Source organism: Phyllopteryx taeniolatus, chromosome 2, assembly GCF_024500385.1.
Source record: "Phyllopteryx taeniolatus isolate TA_2022b chromosome 2, UOR_Ptae_1.2, whole genome shotgun sequence".
NCBI classification, from domain to species: domain Eukaryota; kingdom Metazoa; phylum Chordata; class Actinopteri; order Syngnathiformes; family Syngnathidae; genus Phyllopteryx; species Phyllopteryx taeniolatus.
In genome coordinates, this window is record NC_084503.1 from 22,738,461 (window position 1) to 22,766,459 (window position 27,999).

Below are 27,999 nucleotides of genomic sequence, written 5' to 3' on the forward strand. Positions count from 1 at the left end.
TGTTGGCCAATCAAAAATAGAGCTGTTACAAGTCTCTGGAAATCACAAATGTATAAGCACCTCTTACATATTGTATATACATTACAATTGCCCATACAATTTTTAATCTGAAATCAGAAGTCAGGGAAAATAGTCAAGCATAAATCAGATCAATTTATAAGGGATTTTAAAATGAGAAACGCAGACAATTTGCTTTAGTGGGCAACGATAAAGGATGTGGCAGGGAGCTGGCTTGTGGGCCTGGAGTTTGCCACATTTTTTTTATTTGATATTTAAGGAGCAAATTGTCATTTAACAAGCAGAAGCAAAATCAATGAGTGCTTTAAACATTTATTTTAAAATCTGTTATACACATATTTACAAAAACAATATCCAGCAAGCATTCTTTCTGTTGTAACACTCAACTTCAACAAACAAAATGTGGGCCAAAATTGATGAGCCCCCAAACTGTCGGTCCCGCAACACAACTGCACACGTTACAGTATACAAAACACATACGCAACTGACCGCACGCCAACAGCAACGCATACCAAACACATGCACACAAATGTACTTAAAAAAATAGAAAGGAGACCCGCTGTGTGGGCTACAGGAGGAACTGGGAAAGATGGCGGTTACGGAGTCAGTCCGAGTCGTATTTGTCTTTGTCGTCGTCATCGAGTTCCTGCGGGCCGTCTTGGTGACTGAGCTGTTGCAGCTGGTCTCTCTGGTAGCGATGCCAGCTCCTGCGGCAGTGAGAGGCGTCCTCGTCCTCATCCCAGCAGTCTACAAAACAAAACGCAGATGAGTCAGTGGGAAAATGGACACCCATGGTAAGCTGTCACTTGAGGGATTTTGCTTTTTGCGACACATTGTACACAACTCTCACTTGTGGCGTCAAAATTAAGCTTTTGTGTTTGACAACGGTTAACGCCCAAATGCTTTTGTGTTCACAATTCCATTTTTGTCCTGTTTTTCTATTTTTTTGTATTTCTTAAAAAAATATATATATATATAAAAATTGTTCCATATATGCGGCACGGTGGACGACTGGTTAGAGCGTCAGCCTCACAGTTCTGAGGACCCGGATTCAATCCCCGGCCCCGCCTGCGTGGAGTTTGCATGTTCTCCCCCTTGCTTGCGTGGGTTTTCTCCGGGCAATCCGGTTTCCTCCCACATCCCAAAAACATGCATGAATTGGAGACTCTAAATTGCCCGTAGGTGTGACTGTGAGTGCGAATGGTTGTTTGTTTCTATGTGCCCTGCGATTGGCTGGCAACCAGTTCAGGGTGTACCCCGCCTCCTGCCCAATGACAGCTGGGATAGGCTCCAGCACGCCCGCGACCCATTGTGGAAAAGCGGCACAGAAAATGGATGGATGTTCCATATATTCTTGCTTTTTGTCTAATGTGTATTTTTCCTGACAATGGCAGTTAATGTGAAAGAAAAGCAGTTAAATGAGGCAATTCTGAAATTCTTTCTGCAGGAAGCAGTAAAAGAAGAAAGTTCGAACGTGAGTGTACAGTTCATGACTGTTTTTAATGGACACGAGTTAAAATGGGACAAATGGTTGTGAAATTGGGAGCCAAGATTGTGTTGGAATTTGGAGGTTCCGTAAAGTGACAAACTGAGAAGACGTACGTCCATAGCGTTCCTCTCCGTCGCCATCTTCACTGTCAGCGTGGTCACTCTCGTCTTCGGGGTAGTCATTCCTCCAGTTGTCTTCCTCATTCTCATCATCCTCGTCGTCGTACACCTCATCAGCCTCCACCTCTGCAACCTGATGATGTCAAATTCCTCACTCCGGACTTGAGAATGCGTTCATATCTAGCTCTACCTCTTTCTACCCACTTTTTTCTCTCTCTCTCTCTCACACACACACAGACAGACACACACACACACACACACACAGATAGAGTACCAGTTCTGTGTGGTCTGCGTAGGCCCTGACGGACAGGATGTCATGGATCCATCCAGTCGTGGCAGTTTCCTGGTAGTAGAGGTCATACACGTAGTCGCCGTCGTCATTCTCATGTGGCCAGCGTTGCTGCTGCTGGTCATGGATGCAGAGGCGCTCTCGCAGCATCTTGGTGTTGTTGCAGAGGATCACGTTGGGGTCTGATGATTCTGTCTAAAAACACATCCAGCAATTTACAATGGCTTCGTTAATGCACTTGGGAGTTTGAATATCCTCTCTGTAGTGACAATCCACAACCAATGATTTGGCCCGACGACACCAAAATGAAAAGTCTAGCGTGTTTGATTTTTTTTCTTCCATGTAACGTGACAAATGAAGAACCCTCTTACATATCACGTGACATCAACCAATCAGTCTGGTTTCAATTGCATTTTAATATCTCATTTGTGTATTTTTTTGTAATATTTTGGTACTTAATGAGCCACAAAGGTTTTGGAACAAAGCTTTCTGGACTGTTGCGACCCAGATTAGCCTCTACCAAAGTGATGGAAAGGCCAAAGTATGGAGAAAGAAAGGATCTGCTTATGATCCAAAACACACAAGGACATCTGTGAAGCATAGTGGAGGTAATGTCATGGCCTGGGCTTGCATGGCTGCTTCTGGAACAGGCTCACTAGTCTTTATTGATGATGTAGCTCATGATAGTAGCAGCAGAATGAATGAACGAACGAACAAACCATTTTGTAGGGCAATTTACAGAAAAATGCATCCAAACTAATCATGAGAAGCTTCATCATGCAACAAGACATTGACCCAAAACACACCACCAACACAACAAAAGACTTCATCAGGGGAAAAGTGGTAGACTTACTGGCCAAGCCAATCACCGGACTTTAACCAAATAGACCATGCATTTTACCCCCTCAAGGGCAGACTGAAGGGAGAAACCCCCCAGAAAGAAACAAGAACCGAAAGAGGCTGCAGTAAAGGCCTAGAAGAGCATTTCAAATGAAGAATGCAACAGTCCAGTGAAGTCAATGGTAGTGATGGGACGAACAACACCGGTGTGTCAGCACTGTGTCGAGCGCACAAGAGTGAAACCCCGTATTGGTGCATGAATCGCATTAAAAAAATAAATAAATAAAAATAAAAAGTAAAAAAGAATCATGTGACCGATACAGGAAGTGTGTCGTTTGGATGTGCCGTGCCAAATTGTGTTTATCAGGAAAGAAACTGCATCGTCATGTTGCAGTTTTGTTGTTGGATTTTTGCTTGCCCTCACCTTGTTCCAGTGACTTCATGGATCGTTCCAAGAAGTTTTCCCCAGTCTGGAATCATTTTGATCTTTTGACGCCAAATAAGATAAATCTTTTTCTCCTTTGGACATTGTTCACGGTTAGTTTTTTTAATTAATATATTTGTACTCTTTCTGGTAAGAGGTTTTAATTGTTTTCAGATAAATTAACTTTTTATTTTATTGTTGGTGAAGTGTCAGCTCTGCTCCACAGAGCTATCTTACATCAATAAGAGCACTTCATCAATGTCGAGGCATTATAGAGCTCGGCATGGCAATGAAGAATTGGCAGATACTCGTGAGTACCCCAGGTATGTTGAAGTTCTCAAAAAAATAAAAATTAAAAAAATTGTTTATTACACACAAAAGGCTTTGTGTGACTGCAATATTGTTTGTAAAAATTACAGTCCTTTAATAAGCTTTTAACAAAAATATTTCCTTTTGGCTTGCAGTTCCTAACAAGCAAGTGGATGAGGCTGTGGTCAACATGATCATCAAAGACTGTCAGCCACTCACCAGATTCAGGGAGCTCCTGAAGCTTATGGCACCCTCATATGTTCTACCAAACAGGAAAAAAACATAACACCTTGATAAACTCTCACTTAAATTTTTATGCTCACCATCTTCATCTGTACCGGTTCTCCCGCCTGTTTTGTTCCAACGAGGATTTTTTTGCGCACCTCTACTTCATTGAGCAATTTCAGCATGAGCGCTCATTTCCACATTGATTGGAATGTACGAAGGAAATGTACTTGGATTCATGCGTACGCACAGATTCATACATCTGGATATTTTTGTGCGTACAACGTTTTCTGGATTTGAGCATACACGTTTTAGTAGGAAATCCATGCAAGTCTTTGTACATGAGGCCCGAGAAATCGCCTTGGAGCAAAGACACTTCGAAAACTTTTGTTCTTCAATAAAAATACATAAGTGAATCAATTTTTAGTCTTTTATTTCGTCTTTGATTGAACACTTAAGTTATCAAAATTCCATACATAAGTTAAAAGTTTTAACGCTGAATTTTATTAAGACAAATTTGCTATATTTTACATCCCAACTTATTTTAGCATTTACACAAACAAGGTTTTAAGCAAATTTTAAACTCTTAACTCGGCAAACAAATTGAGCAAATTAAATTATACAATGATGAGATCATATTTTAAGGACTAGAGATTAAATATTTCACAGGCTGATGTTGGGTTTCCAGCATGTAAGCTTTCCCATCTTATTTTCATTTTATTTACTTGCAATGATTTTAGAACTACTGTAAGGGTTATTGAGTGATCAACCAAGTGTCAATACAGTGCCGACACAGTTTGTGTAGTGTGTCAATACACTCCTTGAGGCATCATCATCCCATCATTAGTCAATGGGTCTCAGGCTTGATGCAGTTATTGCAAATAAGGATTAGGCCACCAAATATTAAATGTTATTCCCTAATTTAATGTCTGTTCCAATACCTTTGCTCACTTGCAAAGTGGGTGGCTTCAAACAAAAGGTTGTCTGTCCGAAGTTGTTTAACACATCTAGATGTAAATACCATGAAAGCTGGAATTCTGTACTTTTGACTCATTTAGATTTTGATATGAAACCCAAATGTCTTCAATATACAACAAAAACATAGGAATTGTAATAATTGCAATATTTTTTTCCTATATCTGTACATTAAAATTTCCTTGTGCATTTGTCTTGTCTAATATTTTTATATTTGTCTAATTCTAAATTGTTTTCCATTTTTTTGTATTTTACCCGCTTGTATTTGTTTACTTTTAAATGTGTATTTTTTTCCTTAATATTGGTGCATTTATCCAGCTATTTATGGACCTTTTCATATTGCGTATTTCTGTATTGTTTTTGTCTAACAAGCCCTTTGTTTATTTTCCTATTTAATTTGTACTTTGATATAATTTGTGTAATTTTCCGTATAACCCCCCCCCAAAGTACCTTTTAAACTGATTTGTGTATTTTTGGAAATATTCTGAGCATTAAAGCTTTGGTTCTCATGAGACTGTGCCACAGTATCGAATGTTTTGACTCCCTGACACATTTCATGTAGTAATACCGATACCTAAACACAATCGTTTTGCCAACTACAATCATGATGTAAAAATTTTAGATCATATCATCTGTCCTTCCCGCTTTTTATTGGAGAAGAATGCACCCAAAATGACTTCCTCTCACCTTGCTGAGAGATTTGTCCTGTTCCGGTAGATCTTCGTGCAGGAGATCAACCACCTGGACTTCTGCGAGACCCAAACACTTCTCACGTTTCAGAGAGTCTTTCTCCTCCTCTTCCACTGCCGCCTCCTCTGCATCATTGCCCCCCTGGCGTCTTTGTGTGCGGGCTGGGGGTGCAAGGCTGGTGGGTGCGCGGTGGCTGGAGAGGATCCGGTAGCGCTCCTCACCTCGGACGCCCAACTTGGTGCTGCGCAGGTCGCCGAAGATGCGCTGGAAGCTGTTGGCGGAGGGCCGGAGGGCGTGGGCCACGCGGGGCCGAGCCACAGCCTGGCGGACCTCCGTCTGCACCGGAGTGTCCTGAACATCGGAAGAGACGACATGTGAGCCATGGTGCATCCGTGACATTTGTAAAGCTGACATCTGCCATTCATCTACCATTTTCATTTTTCCTCTGTGTATTTTTTGTCTATTTTTCTTGGGTTTTTTTGTTAATACTTTTCTCATAATATTTTCTCACCTAATATTTGTACCTTTTTAGCTAACATTTCATTATTTTAATCCATGTTTTCATCTGTTTTGTTAAATTTTTCTCTTAAATGTTTTTCTGAAGTGTATTTTTACTTTTTGTGAGTTTTATTTTTCATCTATTTTGTACTTTTTGAAGTTTTCGATCCAATTTTTGTATTTTTTCTCATCTAATATTTGTGTACTTTCATTAAATAGTTTTATTTTTGCCAATGTCATTTTAGTCATATTTCATTCTTTGCTACTGTGTATTTTTCATTAAATAATTTAATGTACTCTATTTTACATTTTTACAAATTTAGTATTTTATTAATTTGATTTCAATATTTTTCCAACTAATTGTGAATTTTTATCTAATATTTTTGGCATTTGTTTATTTTTTGTGAAACATTTTTCTTTTTTTTTCCTTATGTACTGAAATTCCTGATGTACAATGTACATTAAAAAAAATTGCGATAGAGTGCATTATACATAAATCAAATGAAAATCTTCCACCTTGTAAACGTTTACTGGTACCTAGGGGTTGTGAAAAACGTACTTTCATTCAAATATGGTATGTCTAATGTTAGAAAAGTACATATGTATTGGTACATTTTCACTATTCAAGGCCTCCTCCAAGGCCTGTTAGTGATATAAAAAAATAAATAAAAAATTCTATAACATCCAAAATATTTGGGATTTCGTTCTGACCTTTTCAGGTTGAATTTTCAGATGTTGAAGTGGGTATAAGTAGACGTCCCCATTAATTCTGACGACGAATGGTCGCAGTTATGCAACATTAAGCTACGTTCAGCTGTTTCTGCAGTGAGCGCATATGAAGAGGAAAACGTAATGAAATCCCTCTTTTCTCTCTGATATTTTCAGATGGGAGAGGGGGGCATAATTAAGAGATGTCCACATGATGAATTCCCTAAATTCCTTGCAATTGTACATTGAGGAACATTGTCCTTAAACTGTTGGACTATTTTCTCACACACTTATTCACAAAGAGGTGAACCTCACCCCATCTTTGCTTGTGAATGACTGAGCAATTCAGAAGCTCCTTTTATACCAATCATGGCACCCACCGGTTCCCAATTAGCCTGTTCACCTGTGGTATGTTCCAAACAGGTGTTTGATGAGAAATCCTAAACTTTCTCAGTCTTTTTTGCCACCTGTCGCAGCTTTTTTGGAACATGTTACAGCCATAAAATTCTAAGTTAATGATTATTTGCTAAAAACAAAGTTTATCAGTTTAAACATGAAATATCTTTTTTGTATTCAATTAAATATAAGTTGAACATGATTTGCAAATAATTTTATTCTGTTTTTATTTGTGTTTAACACAACGTCCCAACTTCATTGGAATTGGGGTTGTAAATGAAAGATCGCCTCCTATACTGTAATCACATACAGTATACACAACACATTGTTGAATAGCCAGTTTTGAATTCAGAAGCCTTTAAAAACATGTTTTTCAACTGTTAAATTTCTTTTCAAAGGGGGATTGGTAACAAAAAAATGCTTGCAAATATCTCAATGGTATTACACCAGAACACTGAGCAATTTTGATTTGCTTTCACGGGCCACATAAAATTGTGTGTCGGGCCAGATCTGCCCTCCGGGCCACCAGTTTGACACCTGTGACGTAGACAATCATAAAGAACTAAAGAGCTGTAGCTGCTATAGTTGGCTACCAGTGTGGGCTGCGTTTGTGGCAACAATTGGGAAATGCCAGTATTTTGAGGTTAACGTACAGCAACATCAATCCATCCATTTTCTGAACCGCATATCCACTATGGTAGCGCGTGTGCTGGCGGCTATCTCAACCAACTTTGGAGGCCGGATACACCTGGGTTCACGCGCTGCCCGCTCGCCACCTCGTCAATGGCTAATTGAAACAGGAGGAGGTGGAGCAAATATTGCCCACGTTTGCGAATCAAAACTGCCTGTGTCAAAACTCAAAAGCCCTTCCCGATAAAAGTTAAAGTGACCGCGCTCATTCCACCACATGCAAATGGTGTTAATGGTCGAGTCTTCCCCCCGTTTCATAAAATGCTTGTCTGCCATCCACCCACTGTTGCCTAAGCAGTCAGCCTCACAGGCTTTCCCAGCTGAGGGGAGTGGCACATCAATGAACACCCAATGCCACTTCGCACCAAACTGAAGCATGCCTATTTATTATTGCAACATACATTTGAAGTGTCGATGTCCAATGTGTCCTGCAATTCACATTAGTTCTCGCTGGCTAGCTGCCATCTTCATCAATGTATGAGCCTCTAATCCCACTTTGGGTGTCACGGCGAGCAGCAGCGGCACTAGCTCGAACCAGGGCATAACTACCTAATCATTTGGGGGCCCAAGGCAAACAGTCACAGCCTTCCCTCTTGCGATCAACTTCTTAAACACCTAACCTATAATTCCATTACAACAAGCTGGCAATTTTTTTACTTGAGTTCGTTGTCACATTTCTGTGGACTCTGCATCTTTTTGCACAATTGTTTTTTGTCAATGTCTTTATGTCTCCAAAGTGTTCTGTAAATTGACTGTCTGTTGTACTAGAGCAGCTCCAACTACCGGAGACAAATTCCTTGTGTTTTGGACATACTTGGCAAATAAAGATGATTCTGATGTTATGGCTAACTACACACAAGTGTTGCTAGTAGATTTTTATGCTGTTGAGCCACATTGGCCAAGATGTCTCATGACCCAGTGACCATAACATCAACGAGTCTCACGTCATATAGCATCGCAAGAAGACGTCATTTTAAAGTGGCGTATGACTTCTTGGCGATAGGCTACAAGGCAAGCTAAGCTAATAACTGTTGAGTCTCGCGGCGCATCAGTTACTTTGGAACACTACTGCACATTTAGTGGGTAAATTTGACTCTTGAAGACGTTACGTAGAGAATAGTCGTGCTAGTGGAGCTTAACGTGGTCTTAGAGCGTTTTTCGCGTACGTCGTGTTGACGCTAGCCGGGCACGAGGTTGCTAACCGACACACATCGCGGCCATCTTACCTGTGTCGCTACAGTGGCCACGAGTTTGAACACAGACTTCTCCACGTCGACCTCGCCGGGCTCCGCTGCCGTCTCGCCGGGAGCCTGGCTCGTCTCCGGTCGGATGCGCTTACAGGCAAGCAGCAGGGCGTCCGCGGGGTCGGTGCCCCTCTTTCTTTTGACGCGCAGAATGGTGGCGTTGGTCTCCATGTTCGCCTGTCTGCGTCAGTGCGTCTCGTCTGACTAGTTGACGTCACGTGATTATTAAATACACCGAAGCCCCGCCCAGCCGCGGGAGCGCGCGAGTTTGCGGCGCTGCGCAATCCCAACCACAAACCATGCAGTCAAAGGGTTCGCGTTAAAAGTAGCTATACACCTTAAATTAACTTCTTCAAGAAGGAAGGGATTGTCGAAAGATTGGTATTAAAGGAAGGAAGGAAACAAGGGACGCTGGAAGGAAACAAAGATGTATGCAAGGGATGAAGTAAAGAGGTATTAATGGAAGGAAGGAACGAAAGCAATATGGATGTATGAAGGGAAGGATGGAAGAAAAGAAACAAGGATGGCATGAAAAGAATAAAGGATGAAGGAAGGAAGGTAACAAGGGTGGATTAAGGGAGGAAACAAATTTGTCACAAACACATTTGTCCACCGGAGACATATTCCATGTTTTTGACATACTGAGCAAATAAAGATGATTCTGAAAAAGGGATGGAAGAGAGGTAGGATGGTGTGAAAGGAAAGAAAGAAGGACAGATGGATGAAAGGAAAGAAACAAGGTTGTATGAAAGGGAAAAAGGAGGAAGGAAACAATGATGGGAGGGAGAATGATGTGAAAAGAGAAAGGAATCCTAGGTCCGCTCAATATATCCTTTGAAGCTCGTCATCACAATGTTTATTGCTATGCAGTCAGTCAACTGTAATCTTAATAAGTGACCTGGTTGGACATGCTAATAAGATTTGCACTGATGTTACGGTAAATTATAACCCATCAAAGAACACACACGGAGCAGCCCAAAGTGGTATATACTTTTTTTTTTGTATGATAACTATTAATGAGGCCACGGGAAACAATTACACACCTGCATTTCCTGCATCTCTCTCCCGAATGTGACGCATGAATGTACAGTATGTTGTATGTATGTATTACACTTAGGGGGAGGGGCGAGAGCCACTGCAGTATTGAAGGGACAAACCAAGTATACACAATCTTAAACTAATGCACTCAAATATAGAAATACTAATGCATGTGTTCAAACATTGGTGTAAAATAACTGATTATAAACAAATGAATAGTGTTAGGAATGTGGTAATGACTCTACAGTACAAATAATTTTAATGTCATCTCTGGCTGGACTATTGCTCAATACTACAGTGCATTTAACTACAGGTAGACTTCATACAAATGACTGCATACTTTTGTGCGCTACTGAGCTTAGTTTTTCTAGAGGGAAACGTGTTCTGGTTTTCACATTATGTGTATGTTATCATGCATTTTTTTAACACCGCAATATAGATTGCAGAGTGAAAGACAATTGCAAAATTTCAATTTTTCAAATTGCAAAATTGTATATTTTTTTTCCAATATCGTGCAGCCCTAGAGCCTTCCTTCCTTCCACCCATCTTAGTTCCTCCCTCCCTTCCTATTTTTATCCCTTCCTTCCTTCCTTCCGTCCATGACTAACTTTTAATCTGATTATTATAAATGTTCACTACTTATATGTTTCTGTATATAGGTAAGCACCAAATCAAGGCAGATGTCATGTAACGATCTAACACGATATTTTATTGTCTCTACTGTAAAAAAAATATGAAAATGGCATAGAAATGACAGAAATGTGACAGTTATAAGCACAATAATAATAATAACAAATTCTAAGTGTGCATTTTTTAGGAGGGAACCCAAATGTTGCCGTGTGTGTCTGGAGCCTGGCTATACGGAATGTTCCAGATCCAAGGTTCATCTGTGGGTAAAGGGGAAAATGAGCATTATTTTATTTAAAAACATGTTTTATAATCTGGAATACACACACAAATTCTAATGGAATATTTCAGTATGTATATAAATGATTTTGGCAGAATGATTTGCATGTCGGCTTCACAGTTCTGAGGTTGAGAATTTCTATCTGGGTTCCAGTTTTCCTGAGTGGAGTTTGAATTACTGAATTATTATTGCCCTTGCTTGCGTGGGTTTACTGCTGGTACTCTGGCTTCCTCCTACATTCCAAAACATGCATTTTAAGACTCTAAATTGCCCATAGGTGTGAATCTAAGTGTCTATATGTGCCCTGTGATTGGGTGGCGACTAGTCCTCTCACCCAAAGTCAGCTAGGATAGACACCAGCACACCAATGACCCAGGACAGGATAATCAGTAGACAATGATTGGATAGCAAAATGTACATTTAACTATTGGACCATGACTGCTGACCAATCCAGTCTATATAGTAACCATTCAATCCAAGTCAATCAAGATAGACTCCAGCTCACCTGTGACTCTTAACAGCATAAAAGGGAGAAAATTGATGGATGGTAAAATGTACATCTAACAGTTCGCCTGTGACTGACTGACGACCAATCCAGGGTGTAGGGTGTCAGTAGAGTATCTCACTTGAAAATAATTGGAAGCATGGTTTTGTCTGTGTGTGTGTGTGAGGGAGAGAGAGAATGTACCGTATTTTCACAACCATAAGGCGCACCAAAGGCGCAGTCTCAGTTACGGGGTCTATTTCTGTATTTAACACATACATAAGGCGCACCGTATTATGGGGACAGGCATGGTAAAACATAGGCTATCTTAAAACATACGGTAGCGTGCATGCATGCTAAAACATACGCTAGCATGCATGCTAGCGTATGTTTTTAATAAGGCAGCAGGAGCAAAACTGAGTTTGGTTGTACTTTATTGACGTATTTAACAATGTACTCACGTTATTTTTTGATCAATCCTAATCCACAAATCCATCAAAGTCCTCATCTTTTGTATCCAAAATAAACAGCTGGGCAAGTTCTCGATTAAACATGCCGGGTCATTGTCGGAGTCAGTCTCGTTGCCGGATGGCTGTTCCGCAATGATGCCGGCTTTCGCGAAAGCTCGGACAGCAGTCAAAGCAGATACCTTAGCCCAGGCATCCACAATCCATTCACATATGGTGGCCTAACTCGCCCGGCGAGAAATGGATAGATGGCGCAGTTTCATAAAACGAAAGCACCAATATGGACCTCATTGAAAATGTTCGATTTTCATTTCTTCTGCAAGCGTTATTGCCCCCAGTCGAATGGTGACTGTAGAGACGCTTCTCCCGGCTATCCTTTGATCATTAATCCATTGCTCGAGTTGGTCTTCCAACTCGGGCCACCTCGCCTTGTTTCCGCAGAAACTCAGCTTCCTCTTCTTGACTTGGCGAAGCTCGTTTTCCTGCTTCCTCCACTTACGAAACATGGATTCGTTGATCTTGAATTCTCTCGCGGCTGCTCGATTCCCATGTTCCTCCACGTAACTGATAGCTTACAGTTTAAACTGTGCTTCATAAGTGTCTCTTCGTAGGTGCCATTTTCGGGGTTCCTTAGCCAAACTGATGTTTTTTTGCACAATGCACATATCGGCGCTTTATACCTACTGGGAGCGTGCCTTTAGCGTCCTCTTTTCATGTGAGGACCCTTCCCTCAGTCACGTCCGCCTTTTCTCTATATAACCAGCGTGTCAGCAGGAAATGCTCCCAGTGAGTCAAGCGGAACGCTCATTAAAGTCACACAACAAGATTTACAGATTTTGGAACTCTGGTGCACAAATAAGGCGCACCGTCCATTTTGTAGAAAATGTAAGACTTTTAAGTGCGCCTTATGGTCAATTTTTGTCAAGCCATTCGTCTTGGTCGAACTGATTTGGAACTAGGAAGCACAATAATGAACCATATTCATTAGAACTTCAAACTGTGAGGCCACCTGTCTCATCATTTTGTCCTGATGCTCTGACAGTCCCTCTAGATGAAGGTGGAGGGCAGCAAGCTGCTCATCCTGCTTCGAGAGGCGTTGACCCTGCGATTGAAGGGCTTTGCGCACCGGGTCTGAGTCTGCTGGGTCCATGTTATGGCCAGTTCGTTCTGTCATGAGCAGAACAGAGGATAGGACCGAAAAATGCACGACTCCAAAACAAATGGACAGTTTCAAAAAGAAAGGTTTAATATACGGCAGAGGTCGGTACTGAGGCAGGCAATCCAAAAAAGGCAACAGTATCCAAAGACGTGAGGCAAAAAGGTGAGGTCGATAATCGGAATAGGGTCTAGTCTTACTGTGAGTCTGTGATGTGGAAACAAGGAATGCTGGAACGCGACGAAAAGGCAACTAGAACGAATGAGACATGAGGTTAAATGCAAGGGGTAATTAGGGTGACGAGGCACAGGTGGTGAATATGCTCTCAGGAGCAGGTGTGTACGAAACGGGGGGAAGACAAGAACCAGAACACACACCCATAACACCATCGGATTCAAATCTGGACTTTGACTAGGCCACTCCAAAACCTTCATTTTGTTTTTTAAGCCATTCAGGAGTTGACCTGCTGGTGTGTTTTGGATCGTTATCCGTCTGCAGAACCCAAGTGCGTTTCATCTTGAAGTCACAAACTGATGCCTGAACATTTTCCTTCAGGATTCAGTGAAAGAGCAGAATTCATGGTTCCATCAATCACAGCAAGTTGTCAGTAAGATGAGACTTTATGTTCTTTTTGTCAGCAGTGGTTTTCGCCTTGGAACTCTGCCATGGATGCCGTTTTTGCCCAGTCTCTTCCTTATTGTGTCATGAACACTGACCTTAACTTAGGCAAGGGAGGCCTGCAGTTCTTTAGAAGTTGTCCTGAGTTCCTTTGTGGCCTCCTGAATGAGTCATTGCTGTTCTTTGGTGTAATCTTTGTAGGCCGGCCACTGAGAAGGTTCACCAGTGTTCCATGTGAGGATAATGGCTCTCCCTATGGTTTGCTGAAATCCTAAAGCTTTAGAAATGGCTTTTGTAACGCTTTCCAGACAGATAGATGTCAATTACTTTATTTCTCAACTGTTCTGGAATTTCTGTGGATCGTGTCATTTTGTTGCAGCATTTTTAGATCTTTTGTCCAACTTGATTTTGTCGGGACAGATTCTGTTTACGTGATTTCTTTATTGAACAGATCTGGAGGTAATCATGCTTGTGTGTGATCAGTGAAAATTAACCAAATATTGTGATTAGCCACAATTAATTCATGATTTAATGAGGAGAGTAATTACGTTTTCCTCACAGAGCCAGGTAACTTTGAATAGTTTTTTTTCCCCCTTAAAAAAATAAATCACCATTTAAAAACAGCATTTTAAGTTCACTTAGGTTATATTTGTCTGATAGTTACCTTTATTTGATGATGTTAAACAAAGAGGGGAAACTGCAAATATATAAGAATTCTAGAAGGTGGCCAATACTTTTCACGGCACTGTGTATATGCCCTGCTATTGGCTGGCGTGTACCATGTCAAATTCAGCTGATAGGCTCCAGCTCACCCGCCACAATAATAAAGACGAGCCCTATAGAAAAATGGATGATGAATGGATAAATTATACATATTCTGTATGTACCTTTAGGTGTGTAGCATGTTGGGGGTAGGTCAAATGGCACTAGGAAACCGGAGGACGACGATGAGACGGGAAATGGGTTTTTCCTCACTGGGAATGTCTTCATGTTCTGCAAGGAGACAACAGTCACCCTCTTTACCACACTTTAGCATTAACATTAACACAAGTGCGCATGTGTGCATGTGTATGTTCTCACAAAGGCTGAGGGCATGTAGAGGACGCCGAGCTCATAGGATCGAATCATCACCTGTGTGTTGTTCTTCTCCAAAGCCCCCCATGCTGCTTTGGACAGGTTGGCACTGTAATAATGGGTAGTAATTATTATAAATGTGTACCATATAAAAAACTTGATTAGGCTGTTCCACTACGGTCCAGTAGGTGGGCGCAAAGTATGTGGAATAAAGCTTTTTTCCCCACCACAGCAACAGTACTGTATATCTAACAAGATGCACTGCAGCACTTAATTGTTGGGTGCACTATCCAAATAATGTAAATGCCTCACCTTAAACAAACATCTATGTTTTGCCTTAAATAGTGGTCTCTGCTCTGATGCACACAAGGCTTCATTTAGACACCATCTCAAATACATTTTTCCTTAGTTATCTTTGCGCAAACAGAGAGTGCCTCAATTCATCGCTGGGTGCATCATCCACATAAACAAATATAAACATCACCTGAAATAAACACCTATTTTTTCCTCAAATATCTGCATCAAATTGCATCTATCTACCAACCCAGTGACAAATAAACACCTATTTTTTCCCTCAAATATCTGCATCGAGTTACATCTATCGACCAACCTCGTGACGAGGAACCAAGCTAGCTCAGTGAAATCCGGTGACGCCCTCGTGTAAGTCTTGATGTGGGGCATGGCATGAGTCCGACCAGTTGCATCTGCTTGCCATCGGCTACACACAAACACACAAAACGTACACATTCTCAATATTATTACAATATGGCGTACAACGGTGCAATAAATACGGGTGGGAGAAAATACTGGAAGTAGGAGTGCAGCCAGAGTTGCTTCTGCGCTGTCTGGATGCTGTAGGGAAGAGAGCCACCAGCTTGTGGACAAGAGGAGACGCAATAATAAATACCTCAAAAATAAAAACAATCTCTAAATAAATGCTAAAAATAAAAACAAACAAAGCTAAAAATAAAAATGTTTAAAAAAAAAAAAAAAACTCACCAGGATAACCTTCTAAACTCATCCTGACATCTTCCACTGATGGGTACAACTGCAAAAGAAACAATTTACAAAAAGGCCAAAGGTATGAGGGATCAATTATTAGTAGAGGGAAAGCCTTTATTTGTCTACATTCAAACACACTCCTCAAAAGCTAAGGGTATTGAGTTGTCGGATGAAATTCCAGTATGAACCTACAATGCCCTATAACCTTTACATGTGAACTTAATTTAACCTCTAAACTTTTAAATGCACATCCAACTGTTCAATCTTCAGTACTTTTTGCACAACTTAGGAGGATATATAAAAGGAGCTGAACGGCAAAATTCACAAGAGGTGTTTGATCCATGAATGGACCAAGAAGTTTCCTGGATCAATTGGAAATGGTATTTAAACAGTCCTCTTCATCACGGAGTTCACATTTTGACATCACAAGACCAAGATGAAGCTTAATTGATGAACAGTAATTTCCGATTGCGAGGCTTCAAACAAGAAGCCTGTTCATGGATGAAACACCTGTTGTGAATTTTGCCATTCAGCTCCTTGTTAGAAAACAGCAAATTGAGCAAAAAGTACTGAAACTTTGAGCAGTTGGACATTCAAAAGTTCCCTCAAATAGTGTATTTTAGGTTCATCCTGACATTTTACCAGAAAAAATATCTCTCTGACTTTTTGTGAGTAGTGAATAATGTTACTAAATTCGGGAGCGTACCAAGTGAACAGGGGGGTTGGGCCGAAGAGACCCCTTTCCCAGCGTGGTAAGGGTGCGCTGGAACTCTCCTGCCAGCCACTTTGTCTTATCCACCCCCATGGAGCCGATGCTGGAGAACTGGCCCACCACTGGCCACTGGTCCTCGTCGGGGACGCCGTTGGTGTGCTCGTACAGCAGCTTCAAGCCACGGAGAGATGTTGATGGCAATAATCAATAAAGTCATTAAAAATGAATACAGAAATGATGTTTTTTTTTTTTGTTACCTTCCTGAGCCTCAGGTGGCCCCAGCGCTCCATGTCTGGTCCTACATATCTGCCAGGAGTGGAGCCTACCAGATACACCCTGACCACACACAGACCATAGACTAGATAAAAGACATGGACATGTTTGAGGACCGTGAAATACTGTAAATGCCTGGCCTTAAAGATCCACTTTCATCCCTGTTTTATTATTTAATTGTGATCATCTTTGATGTGCTTTTATCTAGTTAGCATGACAATTTGGTTGGAAATGCCAAAAATGTCCTTATTCAAGCTATTTTAGTTGGTCTTTTCTGCCTGGCATTTGAGATGGTTGGATTTCTCATTATTATATGACATATAAATGAGCTTTGCTCTGACTGGATCGCTCATCTGCCCCAATTTAAATACGGAAAACAGCTTGGGTCTGATTGGTCCATATCTCTGCATCTGCTAGATAGATGTCACATCCTTCAATGCCTAGTGACGACTCAAATCCCTTACGAGTTTCATCATGGGAGTTATTTATACACTCAGAACAAATTAAAATACAGTTTATAAGTATACATATGTTGTGTTTTACAACAAAAAGTAGCACACTTTAAATATGAAAATACCTTCCATAGTGGATGTGTCGTCACCAGTGAGACGTGCGCAACACTCCGTCGAACACACTACACTTTGAAGGAGAGCATGTGTTTTTAAATTGTGTGAAATAAATCCAAGAAAAGTATTTTGATCAGAATACTGTGCTTATGACTGAACGCATATTTGGAGGTCCAGCAATAGAAAATGGGGTGTGCCTACCATTCTATAGATCAGCGGTGCCCTAAACCTTCCTTGCGCCACAGACCGCGGGCAAGTCCCTTTTTGGCGACCGACATAGAAGGAAATAAAAGCAAATGATTCAAAACCTAGCTCATCATTGCGCTATTACGATGACTGTTGTAACAGCAAGCACTTTCAAAAAACAAAAACAAAAAACTCCAAGCCGTCTGCTGCATGTTTTAAGCAGAAAGCTGTGCGATCACAGCGGTGAACAAAAGTCACCTGGCGCCCATATTTTTGCCAATTAATATGATATCATATGTCGACAGCGGCAGGGTGGACGACTAGTTAGCACATCCGCCTCACAGTTCTGAGGAACGGGGTTCAAATCCCGGCCCCGCCTGTGTGGAGTTTGCATGTTCTCCCCGTGCCTGCGTGGGTTTTCTCCGGGTACTCCGGTTTCCTTCCACATCCCGAAAACATGTGTGGTAGGTTGATGGAATACTTTAAATTGCCCGTAGGTATGAATGTGAGTGCGAGTGGTTGTTTGTTTATATGTGCCCTGCGATTGGCTGGCGACCGGTTCAGGGTGTACCCCGCCTCTCGTCCAAAGATTGCTGGGTTAGGTTCCAGCACGCCCGTGACCCTAGTGAGGATAAAACGGTAGATGAATGAATGACTGAATATGTCGACATTCGGCCCTTGGCGTAACATGGAAGCAACACATTATGGCCATTGGGCAGTCAATCAGCGTTATGGGCCCGGTGCATCCTGCACTGTCAGCACAAATCAGCCATCGCCAGGCCGTGGCTGGGACGTTAACTGAATGAAAGCTTGCAATAGGATGTTTCGCCTTCACGGGGCACTAGACTTACTACAGCCTCTAGAATGCAGAAGAGGGAAAATGCATAAGTCCAGAGGAGACTCCATGGAACATGTGCGCAACATGTGTGCAACTCGCACACAAGGCCAGATTTGACAGTGAATGCACATATTTTAGGGTTGCTCCACCCAGAGTGTGTACCTGGCTTGAAGGTGAGTAAATGACAGATTTGAGTGGATGGGAGAATGCGCGCAGCCAGAAAAATGTAGCTATGCACATGTTTCCACAGGAGAATAGGCCCATAAACAATCAATTTTTCCACAAGTCTCTGCCTCTACTCTAACAGGCACAGAGTCTCGATTGATTGCCGGTTACAGAGCTGCTAAGCTACAGAAAATCACTTCCAGAACAATTTGTCCAAATTTGTCTGAACTTCCATATTTTCAAAATGTTGTCAAGAACATTACTGCAGGACAGTCATTGCAGCATAGATCATTTTACACTTGAAACTATGTGAGTCCCAGGATGCACTTGTCGTGGAAACAATGAGTCCCAACCTGGCAACAATGAGACCCTGCAACTTATCATCACGGAATACAGATAAAGTAATCCTCCGCTATATCATGGTTCTTGCTTTGTGGTCCCGCTATATTACAGTTTTCTATTTTATAGTGTTTGTGCAATATTTTTGTGTTATCCATTGACAAAACAGTCAGGTCCGATTGGAAAATCGCCCATGATAGCTAATCGGGCCAATATCTGGGCTAAAATTTTCTAGTCTGAGCTAGAAATAAAATGCAGATTGATCTTACTTTATGCGTCCCTGCTAATTTCTGTGCGTCTCAGACGCGGGATGCACATCAAACGAGATCCCTGTTGCAGTATATTATGTAATTGGATACAGATAATTGTGCATACTATTCAATTGCACAACATAATCATTACCCTATAATCATAATCATTTATAAATTATGGCTTCGATACTTATTTAATGTGTTCATTGCATTAACCTTGTAATGGTGGACGCAGTTGCAGCCTGAATCAAAGTATGAAAAAAATACTGTAAATGCTTAACTTCAATTAAACACCTAATTTTCCTGCAAATAGTGGCTTCATCACTAACAGGTGAAACTGCCTAATTAATCGCTAGGTGTGATGTCTCCTAGACACAGCTCCTCAATTGAAAGTCATGTTCACTAAACACCAACTTGTTCCTCAAATATTGGCCTCTGCTCTTGTGTGTGTGCGTTTATGCAACATAACATGCCTGGTCTCCGAGAGGTCGTGCTCCTGGATCCGCTGAATCCACTCATCTAGCTCGGGCGCCCGATAAGATGCCAAATATTCAAGCAGGTCCCTCTTGAAAAAGGTGGGCGACTCGCCGCAGGTGTCGCTGCTGCCTTTTGGTAACCGTGGAAACAGAGGACTCATCCACATCCTGGAGGGGGGGGGGGTGTTTAAGGATTCAGCCCCTCACACATACAGTGAGTACGGAAAGTATTCAGACCCCCTTAAATTTTTCACTCTTTTTTATATTGCAGCGATTTGCTAAAATCATTTAAGTTCTTTTTTTTTTTTTTTTTTTTTTTACATGTACACACAGCATCCCATATTGACAGAAAAAAACCATAATTGTTTACATTTTTGCAGATTTATTACAAAAGAAAAACTGAAATATCACACAGCCATAAGTATTCAGACCCTTTGCTCAGTATTTAGAAGAAGCACCCTTTTGAGCTAACACAGCCATGAGTCTTTTTGGGAAGTTTTTCACACCTGGATTTGGGGATCATCTGCCATTCCTCCTTCCAGATCCTCTCCAGTTCTGTCAGGTTGGATGGTGAATGTTGGTGGGCAGCCATTTTCAGGTCTTTCCAGAGATGCTCAATTGGGTTTAAGTCAGGGCTCTGGCTGGGCCATTCAAAAACAGTCACGGAGTTGTTCTGAAGCCACTCCTTCGGTATTTTAGCTCTGTGCTTAGGGTCATTGTCTTTTTTTAAGGTGAACCTTCGGCCCAGTCTGAGGTTCTGGGCACTCTGGAGAAGTTTTTCTTCCACGATATCCCTGGACCTGGCCGCATTCATCTTTTCTTCGATTGCAACCAGTCTCCCTGTCCCTGCAACTGAAAAACACACCCACAGCATGATGCTGCCACCACCATGCGTCACTGTTGGGACTATATTGGACAAGTGATGAACAATTTCTATCTTGGTCTCATCAGACCAGATAATCTTATTTCTCAGTCCTTCAGGTGTTTTTTAGCAAACTCCATGCGGGGTTTCATGTGTTTGCACTGAGGAGAGACTTCCATCGAGCTCCTCTGCCATAAAGCCCCGACTGGCGGAGGGCTGCAGTGATGGTTGAGTTTCTAGAACTTTCGCCCATCTCCTGACTGCATCTCTGGAGCTCAGCCACAGTGATCTTTGGTTCTTCTTTACCTCTCTCACCAAAGCTCTTCTCCCCCCTTGCTCTGTTTGGTCGGACGACCAGCTTTTGGAAGGGTTCTGATCGTCCCAAACGTCTTCCATTTCAGGATTATGGAGGCCACTTTGCTCTTAGGACCCTAAGTGCAGCAGAATATTTTTTATAAACATGGCCAGATCTGTGCCTTGCCACAATTCTGTCTCTGAGCTCTTCAGACAGTTCCTTTGACCTCATGATTCTCATTTGCTCTGACATGCACTGTGAGCTGTAAGGTCTTATAAAGATAGTGGTGTGGCTTCCTAATCAAGTCCAATCAGTATAGTCAAACACAGCTAGACTCCAATGAAGGTGTAGAACTATCTTAAGGATGATCAGAAGAAATGGGCAGCACCCGAGTTAAATATATGAGTGTCACAGCAAAGGGTCTGAATACTTATGGCTGTGTGATATTTCAGTTTTTCTTTTTGAATAAATCATCAAACATTTCAACAATTACATTTTTTTTCTGTCAATATGGGGTGCTGTGTGTACATTATCCATCCATCCATCCATTTTCTGAGCCGCTTCTCCTCACTAGGGTCGCGGGCGTGCTGGAGCCTATCCTAGCTATCATCGGGCAGGAGGCGGGGTACACCCTGAACTGGTTGCCAGCCAATTGCAGGGCACATAGAAAGAAACAACCATTCGCACTCACATTCACACCTACGGGCAATTTAGAGTCTTCAATTAACCTAGCATGTTTTTGGGATGTGGGAGGAAACCGGAGTGCCTGGAGAAAACCCACGCAGGCACAGGGAAAACATGCAAACTCCACACAGGCGGGGCCGGGGATTGATCCCCGGTCCTCAGAACTGTGAGGCGGACGCTCTAACCAGTCGTCCGCCGTGTGTACATTAATGAGGGTAAAAAAATAAACTTAAATGATTTTAACAAATGGCTGCAATATAACAAAGAGTGAAAATTTTAAGGGGGTCTGAAAACTTTCCGTACCCACTGTATGTTATGTTATGTTATGTTATGATAAGCGTTATGAGGGGCAAAAGGGACTGACCCCTGTGTCTTCTGATACCAGTCGGCTCGGATGAGGTTGGAGGTTAGGATGATGACTCGGAAGCCCTCCTCATACCACAGCAGCATCATCTTCCTGTATTTAATTAATTTACAAATTAGAGTCACTGTGTGAAGAGATGTGAGACTGCAGGAATCCACAAAGGTTTACAAATAGTCATGCTTACGTGTGGTGTGTTCCAAAAGCGATGTCCAGTTTGGCCTGTCAGTAAAAAATAATCATCATTACAATCAGAACAATCAATTAATTTTGAATGCTAACAAACACAGCACCTCAACTCAATGACTCGCCACGTGGATTGGTGACATGAAAAAATAAACGCGTCATCTCAAATAAATGGCAAATTTTTCCTCAGAGTGGCCTCTGCCCTAATAAAAGCAGAGCTGCATTTAAATGGTTGCTCCCATGATTTATCACCAGATGTGTCGTCGATATGATCAAATAAACAGCCCACTTCAATTAAATGTCTATTTTTTCCTCAAATAGTACTCTCTGCTGTAACAGAATGCCTCAGTAATTTGTCGTTAGCTTCGTCCACATGAACAAATAAACACCAAACCTCAAATAATACCAATTTTTTCTTCAAATACTCGCCTTTCCAAGAGTAAACGCAGGGCTTCATTTAAATGCTGGGTGCATTGTCGACATAAACAAATAAATGCAAAATAAACACCTTGCCTCAAACAAATTGCAAATTTTTGCTCAAAGGTCATTCCTGTTTCCATTGTGAAGAAACACAGTGCGTCGTACCTGGCAGAAGCGAACATGAGAAAAGGGCTGAGCCTGCTGCATCAGCCGAGCCTTGGCCTCCCGCTTGTCCCCGTGGACAATCAGGATGGGACGATCCCTGAGAGGATATGCAGAGATAAAATGGCAGACAAGTTCATTATCGACTTCATATTGTGATCGGAACTAGGGTTGGGTATCGAGAATCGAGAACCGATTGGAACCAGGACTAACGTTCCGGTTCTCCCGGAACGGTTCAAATTTAAACATTTTGGTTCACAGTTTCGATGCCGATTCCTCCAGCCGCAAAGAAGAAGTGACGAAAAGCAACGAAGAAGCAGCGTAAACCAACGAAGAAGAACGTGCACGATGACGTGCTTGTGCCCAACGGTGGTGGCGGCAAACAAAAGTGTGTCTTAACTTTATTAAAATCAATGACCAGTCGCCTCAGTGCAACACTTTGAATAAGATTATATTGTGCAAAGGAGGCTTTCACGATGTGTAGCATGTGACGCGCTCCGAGCCTCAGCCTTCACCTCGTGGAGCTTCAGTCAAGTCAACTCTCAGTCAACTGGGTGAGTGAAACAATAAAATACGTCTATGCCAACATTGAGGCAGCTAACAAGGTTAACGGTTGGCAACACTTTTGCACTGATGGTTTTTCGCAATTATTTTAGTCTTCAAACCAACGTAAGTGCCGATGACAAAAAAAAAAAACTTATCATTGGGCTAAAACTTCACCGTAGCAACTTTTCATCACAATGAATTGGGCCAAAATTCACAAACTGTGTCTCACAGTATCACAAACACTAAACCTGTGCCTCATCGATGGGTAGGGAAAGGAATCAGTGTTTTATAGCATTTGGTTCGATCCATTTAAAAAAAAAAAAATTTTAAATAAAAAAAAATACAAAACTAAATTTAAAAAAATAAAATAAATAAATCACCATTGCAGTGTGAAGTTACTTTTCGTGACAAAATGCTGAGTTCCAGTGCGTACCCTTCAAATAAAAGGCTACAAGTTTAAAACAAGAAGTCAAGTTAAAACTTGCACATATAAACCATTTGACGTGATTAAACAGAATACAGGGGCAGCTATATAGCATTGTTAAAATAACTATTTTAACAAAGCTATATTTAACGTTTAACTGAACATTAATTATTGAATATTAAGTCAATTGGGTTAGTTCCACACACATTGCCTTTTAGTTCATAGGTTTGATATTGATACTGGTTATAAAGAACCTCGAGTCAAATGTTCAATTTAGTCTATGCTGCTAAGAAAATGGATGTTCATAATTTGGACACCCTTTATCTAAACCATGTAAACTTTTTTGACCCAGCCCCATAAAAGAATCAGAATCGAGAATTGTTTGGAACCGGAATCGAACTAAGGAACTGGAATCAGAACCGGAATCGCTCAAATTCAAACGATGCCCAACCCTAATGCGAACTCACCTGAACTCTGGGGGATACTGTTGAACCATCCAGGCGATGTCAAAGCAGTAATTAAACTGCGAAAAGGACATGAATAACATTAGGGTACTGTTACTGATGTATTTAACAGTTATCAGCATAGGACTGCAATGTGTTTCCTATCATATATATTTTTTTAAATATAAATAAATCTTTTTGAGCATGTTCTTCAATGTTTATGTAAAATATAAATAAAAAATAAAAATAATAAATATAAATAAATTTAAATTACAAATAAAATATTTTAAAGTGTTTGGAAAAGAAATACAGTAACAATATTTAAATAATAAAATAATTCTACTTAATTTAAAATAAAATGACATTTTAAGAAAAGGGTAAACACAAGTTGAACAATAGCATACCCAAATAAAATAACTCAATTAAAGAAAATTTTAATTAGATTTTTTTTTTAAATGGTCAAATAATGGAATATTCTTATTTAAATAATGCAATTATTCAATTCAATAGAAATGAAATGACATTTTTAAAAAGGTAAAACAAATACATTTTAATAATAATGTAATTGAATAAAAACAATATTTTTTTAATAAAACAAATTATATAATGAAATTATTAAATCTAACAAAAGATAATTAGTTTTTAAAGGTATTAATAAATACATACAAATAAATACAATAATATTTGAATAACACAATTATTAAATTTTATAACAATTAGACAAAATAATGAATATAATGAAAGGTTTGTTTAAGTACATTTCTTTTTATCATTTTCAACCAACCTTACTATAGTCATAATAATGATGTGTAAAATATTATTTTCTTTCATTATATTTAACTAGATTAGCATGAAGGTGGATAACCGCAATATATCTTCACCTTATTTTTCGATCTTTATTTGCTAATTGACTAGGAGACATCACATCGTTTTATTGCCTTATTGTGAGGCATGTGGCATCCATTTGAAATCAAGTTGCTGCCTGCCTTATAGGATAAAATACATTTGTCGTCTTATTTTATTTTTAGTTTAACTTCTGTTATTTCATGGCTTTTTTTTTTATCGTATATGGTCAGAAATCTGGAAGATTAATGGCCAAATTGGATGAATCCTCACCTGAACGGATTCTTTTAAAGTGCCAAATAATGGTGAGAGGATGTCTGCGGAAGAAAACAAAGGACAATTGATCATTGAAAAAATTATGTTGTGTAAGAAAGTAGGATTATAAATAGAGGTGCAAAAATTCCATCCATCCATCCATTTTCTTTACTGCTTATCCTCACTAGGGTCGCGTGCTGCTGGAGCCTATCCCAGCTATCTTCGGGGAGGAGGCGGGGTACACCCTGAACCGGTCGCCAGCCAATCGCAGGGCACATAGAAACAAACATCCATTCGCACTCACATTCACACCAACGGGCAATTTAGAGTCCTCAATCTACCTACCACGCATGTTTTTGGGATGTGGGAGGAAACCGGAGAAAACCCACCCAGGCACGGGGAGAACATGCAAACTCCACACAGGCGGGGCCGGGATTTGAACCCCGTCCCCAGAACTGTGAGTCAGATGTGCTAACCAGTCACTCACCGTGCGAAGTGCAAAAAATAATCGATTAATTGACAACTAATCGATTATCAAATTCATCAACTATTTTGATAAGCGATTAATCGTTTAGCGATATTGTTAAATTTATAATTGTCTAAATCCTCAGAATTGCAGCCTCTCAAGAGAAAAGATTTCTCAGATTTCTATAGTCCTCCATGAAAGCAGACTGATTATCTTATCTAAACATATTTTTTACTTTGGAAAACTATTAAACATTTTTTTCCTATTTTCTGACAAGTTACAGACCAAACCAGTAACTGACACATAATAAATTTATGTATGTGCATTTTCTGCACTGTCAATTTGAAATAATGTTCTGCTTTTGAATAAAGGGATAATCATCAGTTGCAGCAATAATTAAAAGTTTTAGCCAAACATGGGATAGACTTTTGCTCGCCTCTGACATGCAGCGCTCCGCTGTTGTACTTCCTGTCCAGGCCCGTCACCTTGTTGAGGTAGAACCTGAACATGTCATCCAGACAGGGAACGCTGGACTCAAAGAAGTCATCGGGCTCGTCAATGTAGTAGACACGTCCATGGGGGCTGGGAGGGCGTACGTTTGCCACCTTCTGGCGTTTGGGACTGGGAGCCTTCCTCGCTGGTGGTGGGTTACTCTTCTTCTTTGCATCTTCATCATCATCGCTGTCAGAGAGCGCCCAACCGGAGCCATCTGCTACGTCCATCTTCCTCTTCCCGGCTAAAGATGGAGAGGATTCATATTTGACAGGGTTTGTCTGGTTCTTTGCAGCCTGCTGTCTGGCCTCAGAACCGACCACGAGCATAGGAACCGGAGACCATTCCGGTTTCTCATCTACGGAGGCGATGTCTATGACGGAGGAAGAGCGCGAGCTGTGATTGGACACGGTCAATTGAGGGGGCTTGGATGATGTCCCTGACAGAAGAAGCTCATCGTCGTCGTCCTCGCTGCTGGATACGCTCCACTTGCCGTGTTGACTGTCCTGAGACATGCCTGCATAGAGAAAACTATAGTTAGTTCATTCCTGCTGCAATACCAGCAATAATATTTTTATATTCAATTAAAATATAAAGAAATGAAAATATGTATTAGTGTTATTAATTACTTTAATGAAGAAAACAATACAACAAATGAAAAAAGGAAATAACTATAGAAATAAAAATCCATGTAAATACACTAGTTTCATTGAAATGTGCTATATAATAAATCATTATTATTTTAAATTACTTTTTTATTAGTTGGATTTAATTGCATTTTTTTCAATTGAATCACTTTTATGTCTTCAATAAAGAAAATATGATTAATTGTTGTAGTAATAGTAGTACTGTATTTCCTTCATTGGACATATTTCCCATATAACAAAAATATATACAGTAATTTCTATTCAATAAAATAATAATGGCACCACGGTGATGACTGGTTAGCTCGTGTGCCTCCCAGTTCTGAAGACCCGGGTTCAAATCCGGGCTCGCCTGCATGTTCTTCATTTGCATGTTCTCCCCGTGCCTGCGTGGGTTTTCTCCAGGTACTCCGGTTTCGTCCCACATCCCCAAAACATGCATGGTAGGTTAATTGAAGACTAAATTGCTCATAGATGTGAATGTGAGTGCGAATGGTTGTTTTTTTTTCCATGTGCCCTGTGATTGGCTGGCGACGAGTTCAGGGTGTACCCCCCTCTCGCCCGGAGTGAGCTGGGATAGGCGCCAGCACGCCCGCGACCCTCGTGAGAATGAGTGGTAAGGGAAATGGATGGATGGATAAAATAATACCTCAATAAATTATTTTTTTTTTTAATATCACAATAAAAAAAATACGAAAAATAAATGTCCATAAATATTACACACAAAGGGGAGGCGTCCCAACAAAACAAATGAAATAAATTACAAATAAACAAATACAAAAAATAATTAAAATCAATTAAACACGAGGTTGAATTTAACATGCAAATTTAACAGATTTCTTTCCCAAAAGCTAAACAGTCTAGACAGGCAATATACAAATATAAAATAAATAAATACAAATAAAGTACATTGGCTTAAATAGTCAGCATTCTCTGGGGTTTTTTGTGTGTATTTTTTGCCTTAAACATGCAACCATTTCCTTCGTACTCATACAGATGTGCAAAACAAACTGCAAAAAAATGACCCGCAGCAAACACCAGTTCTGAGTGTAAATGGGCACGAACGGATGTTGCATCATCAATCAAACGACAAAATTTCCGTATATATTTTACCTTAAACCACGCTGCTGACGTGCAGTTAACAATGTAGCGGGTGTAGAGGTGTTAATCGAATAAATAAACTTCCATGAAAAGAGCAGAGGCGTGAATAATGTCTGCTGGAGATATGAATCCGAGTAGAAACATGGAAAATAAAATAGTAGAGCAGGTGCACCACAGATATGAGTCCGGGTAGAAACTCGTATGAAAATGTACGTACATCCATATGAGGTACGTAATGAGGTAAAAAATCATTTGAAAATAAGAGTTAAAATATGTGTGTAAAATAGTTCAATTTCATTAATAAATGTATTAATTATATTAACATTAGTGTTATTTAGGGGCAGAAAGG

The 27,999-nt window shown here is 40.6% G+C and overlaps 2 protein-coding genes across 2 annotated transcripts; both read right to left on the reverse strand.

The window, feature by feature from the left end:
- Positions 1-316: 316 nt before the first annotated feature.
- Positions 317-9,135, reverse strand: slc7a6os (solute carrier family 7 member 6 opposite strand). The gene is made up of 5 exons (XM_061765369.1): positions 8,897-9,135; positions 5,376-5,729; positions 1,901-2,110; positions 1,621-1,759; positions 317-765 (listed from the first exon to the last, which is right to left on the reverse strand). Exons 1-5 carry the CDS (start codon positions 9,083-9,085, stop codon positions 623-625), a joined length of 1,035 nt encoding a protein of 344 aa, XP_061621353.1. The 5' UTR covers positions 9,086-9,135; the 3' UTR covers positions 317-622.
- Positions 9,136-9,251: 116 nt separating this feature from the next.
- On the reverse strand, positions 9,252-27,804 carry tdp1 (tyrosyl-DNA phosphodiesterase 1). The gene is made up of 16 exons (XM_061765368.1): positions 27,663-27,804; positions 25,850-26,422; positions 24,966-25,009; positions 23,874-23,929; positions 22,440-22,536; positions 21,856-21,890; positions 21,672-21,764; positions 19,464-19,634; positions 16,630-16,708; positions 16,367-16,543; positions 15,658-15,706; positions 15,466-15,532; positions 15,269-15,376; positions 14,665-14,767; positions 14,472-14,577; positions 9,252-10,839 (listed from the first exon to the last, which is right to left on the reverse strand). The coding sequence occupies exons 2-16, from the start codon at positions 26,418-26,420 to the stop codon at positions 10,766-10,768; spliced, it is 1,830 nt and encodes a 609-aa protein (XP_061621352.1). The 5' UTR covers positions 26,421-26,422; positions 27,663-27,804; the 3' UTR covers positions 9,252-10,765.
- Positions 27,805-27,999: the final 195 nt, after the last annotated feature.

Coding starts and splice junctions, on each gene's coding strand:
- slc7a6os (XM_061765369.1), bottom strand. CDS start 9,085: ATGGAGACCAACGCCACCATTCTGCGCGTCAAAAGAAAGAGGGGCACC. Junction 2,111..5,375: donor AGGACAAATCTCTCAGCAAG/GTGAGAGGAAGT, acceptor ATGTGTTTTTAG/ACAGAATCATCAGACCCCAA. Junction 1,760..1,900: donor ACGCAGACCACACAGAACTG/GTACTCTATCTG, acceptor TGACATCATCAG/GTTGCAGAGGTGGAGGCTGA.
- tdp1 (XM_061765368.1), bottom strand. CDS start 26,420: ATGTCTCAGGACAGTCAACACGGCAAGTGGAGCGTATCCAGCAGCGAG. Junction 15,377..15,465: donor TGGCTGCACTCCTACTTCCA/GTATTTTCTCCC, acceptor GTTTGTGTGTAG/CCGATGGCAAGCAGATGCAA. Junction 14,578..14,664: donor TCTACATGCCCTCAGCCTTT/GTGAGAACATAC, acceptor GTCTCCTTGCAG/AACATGAAGACATTCCCAGT.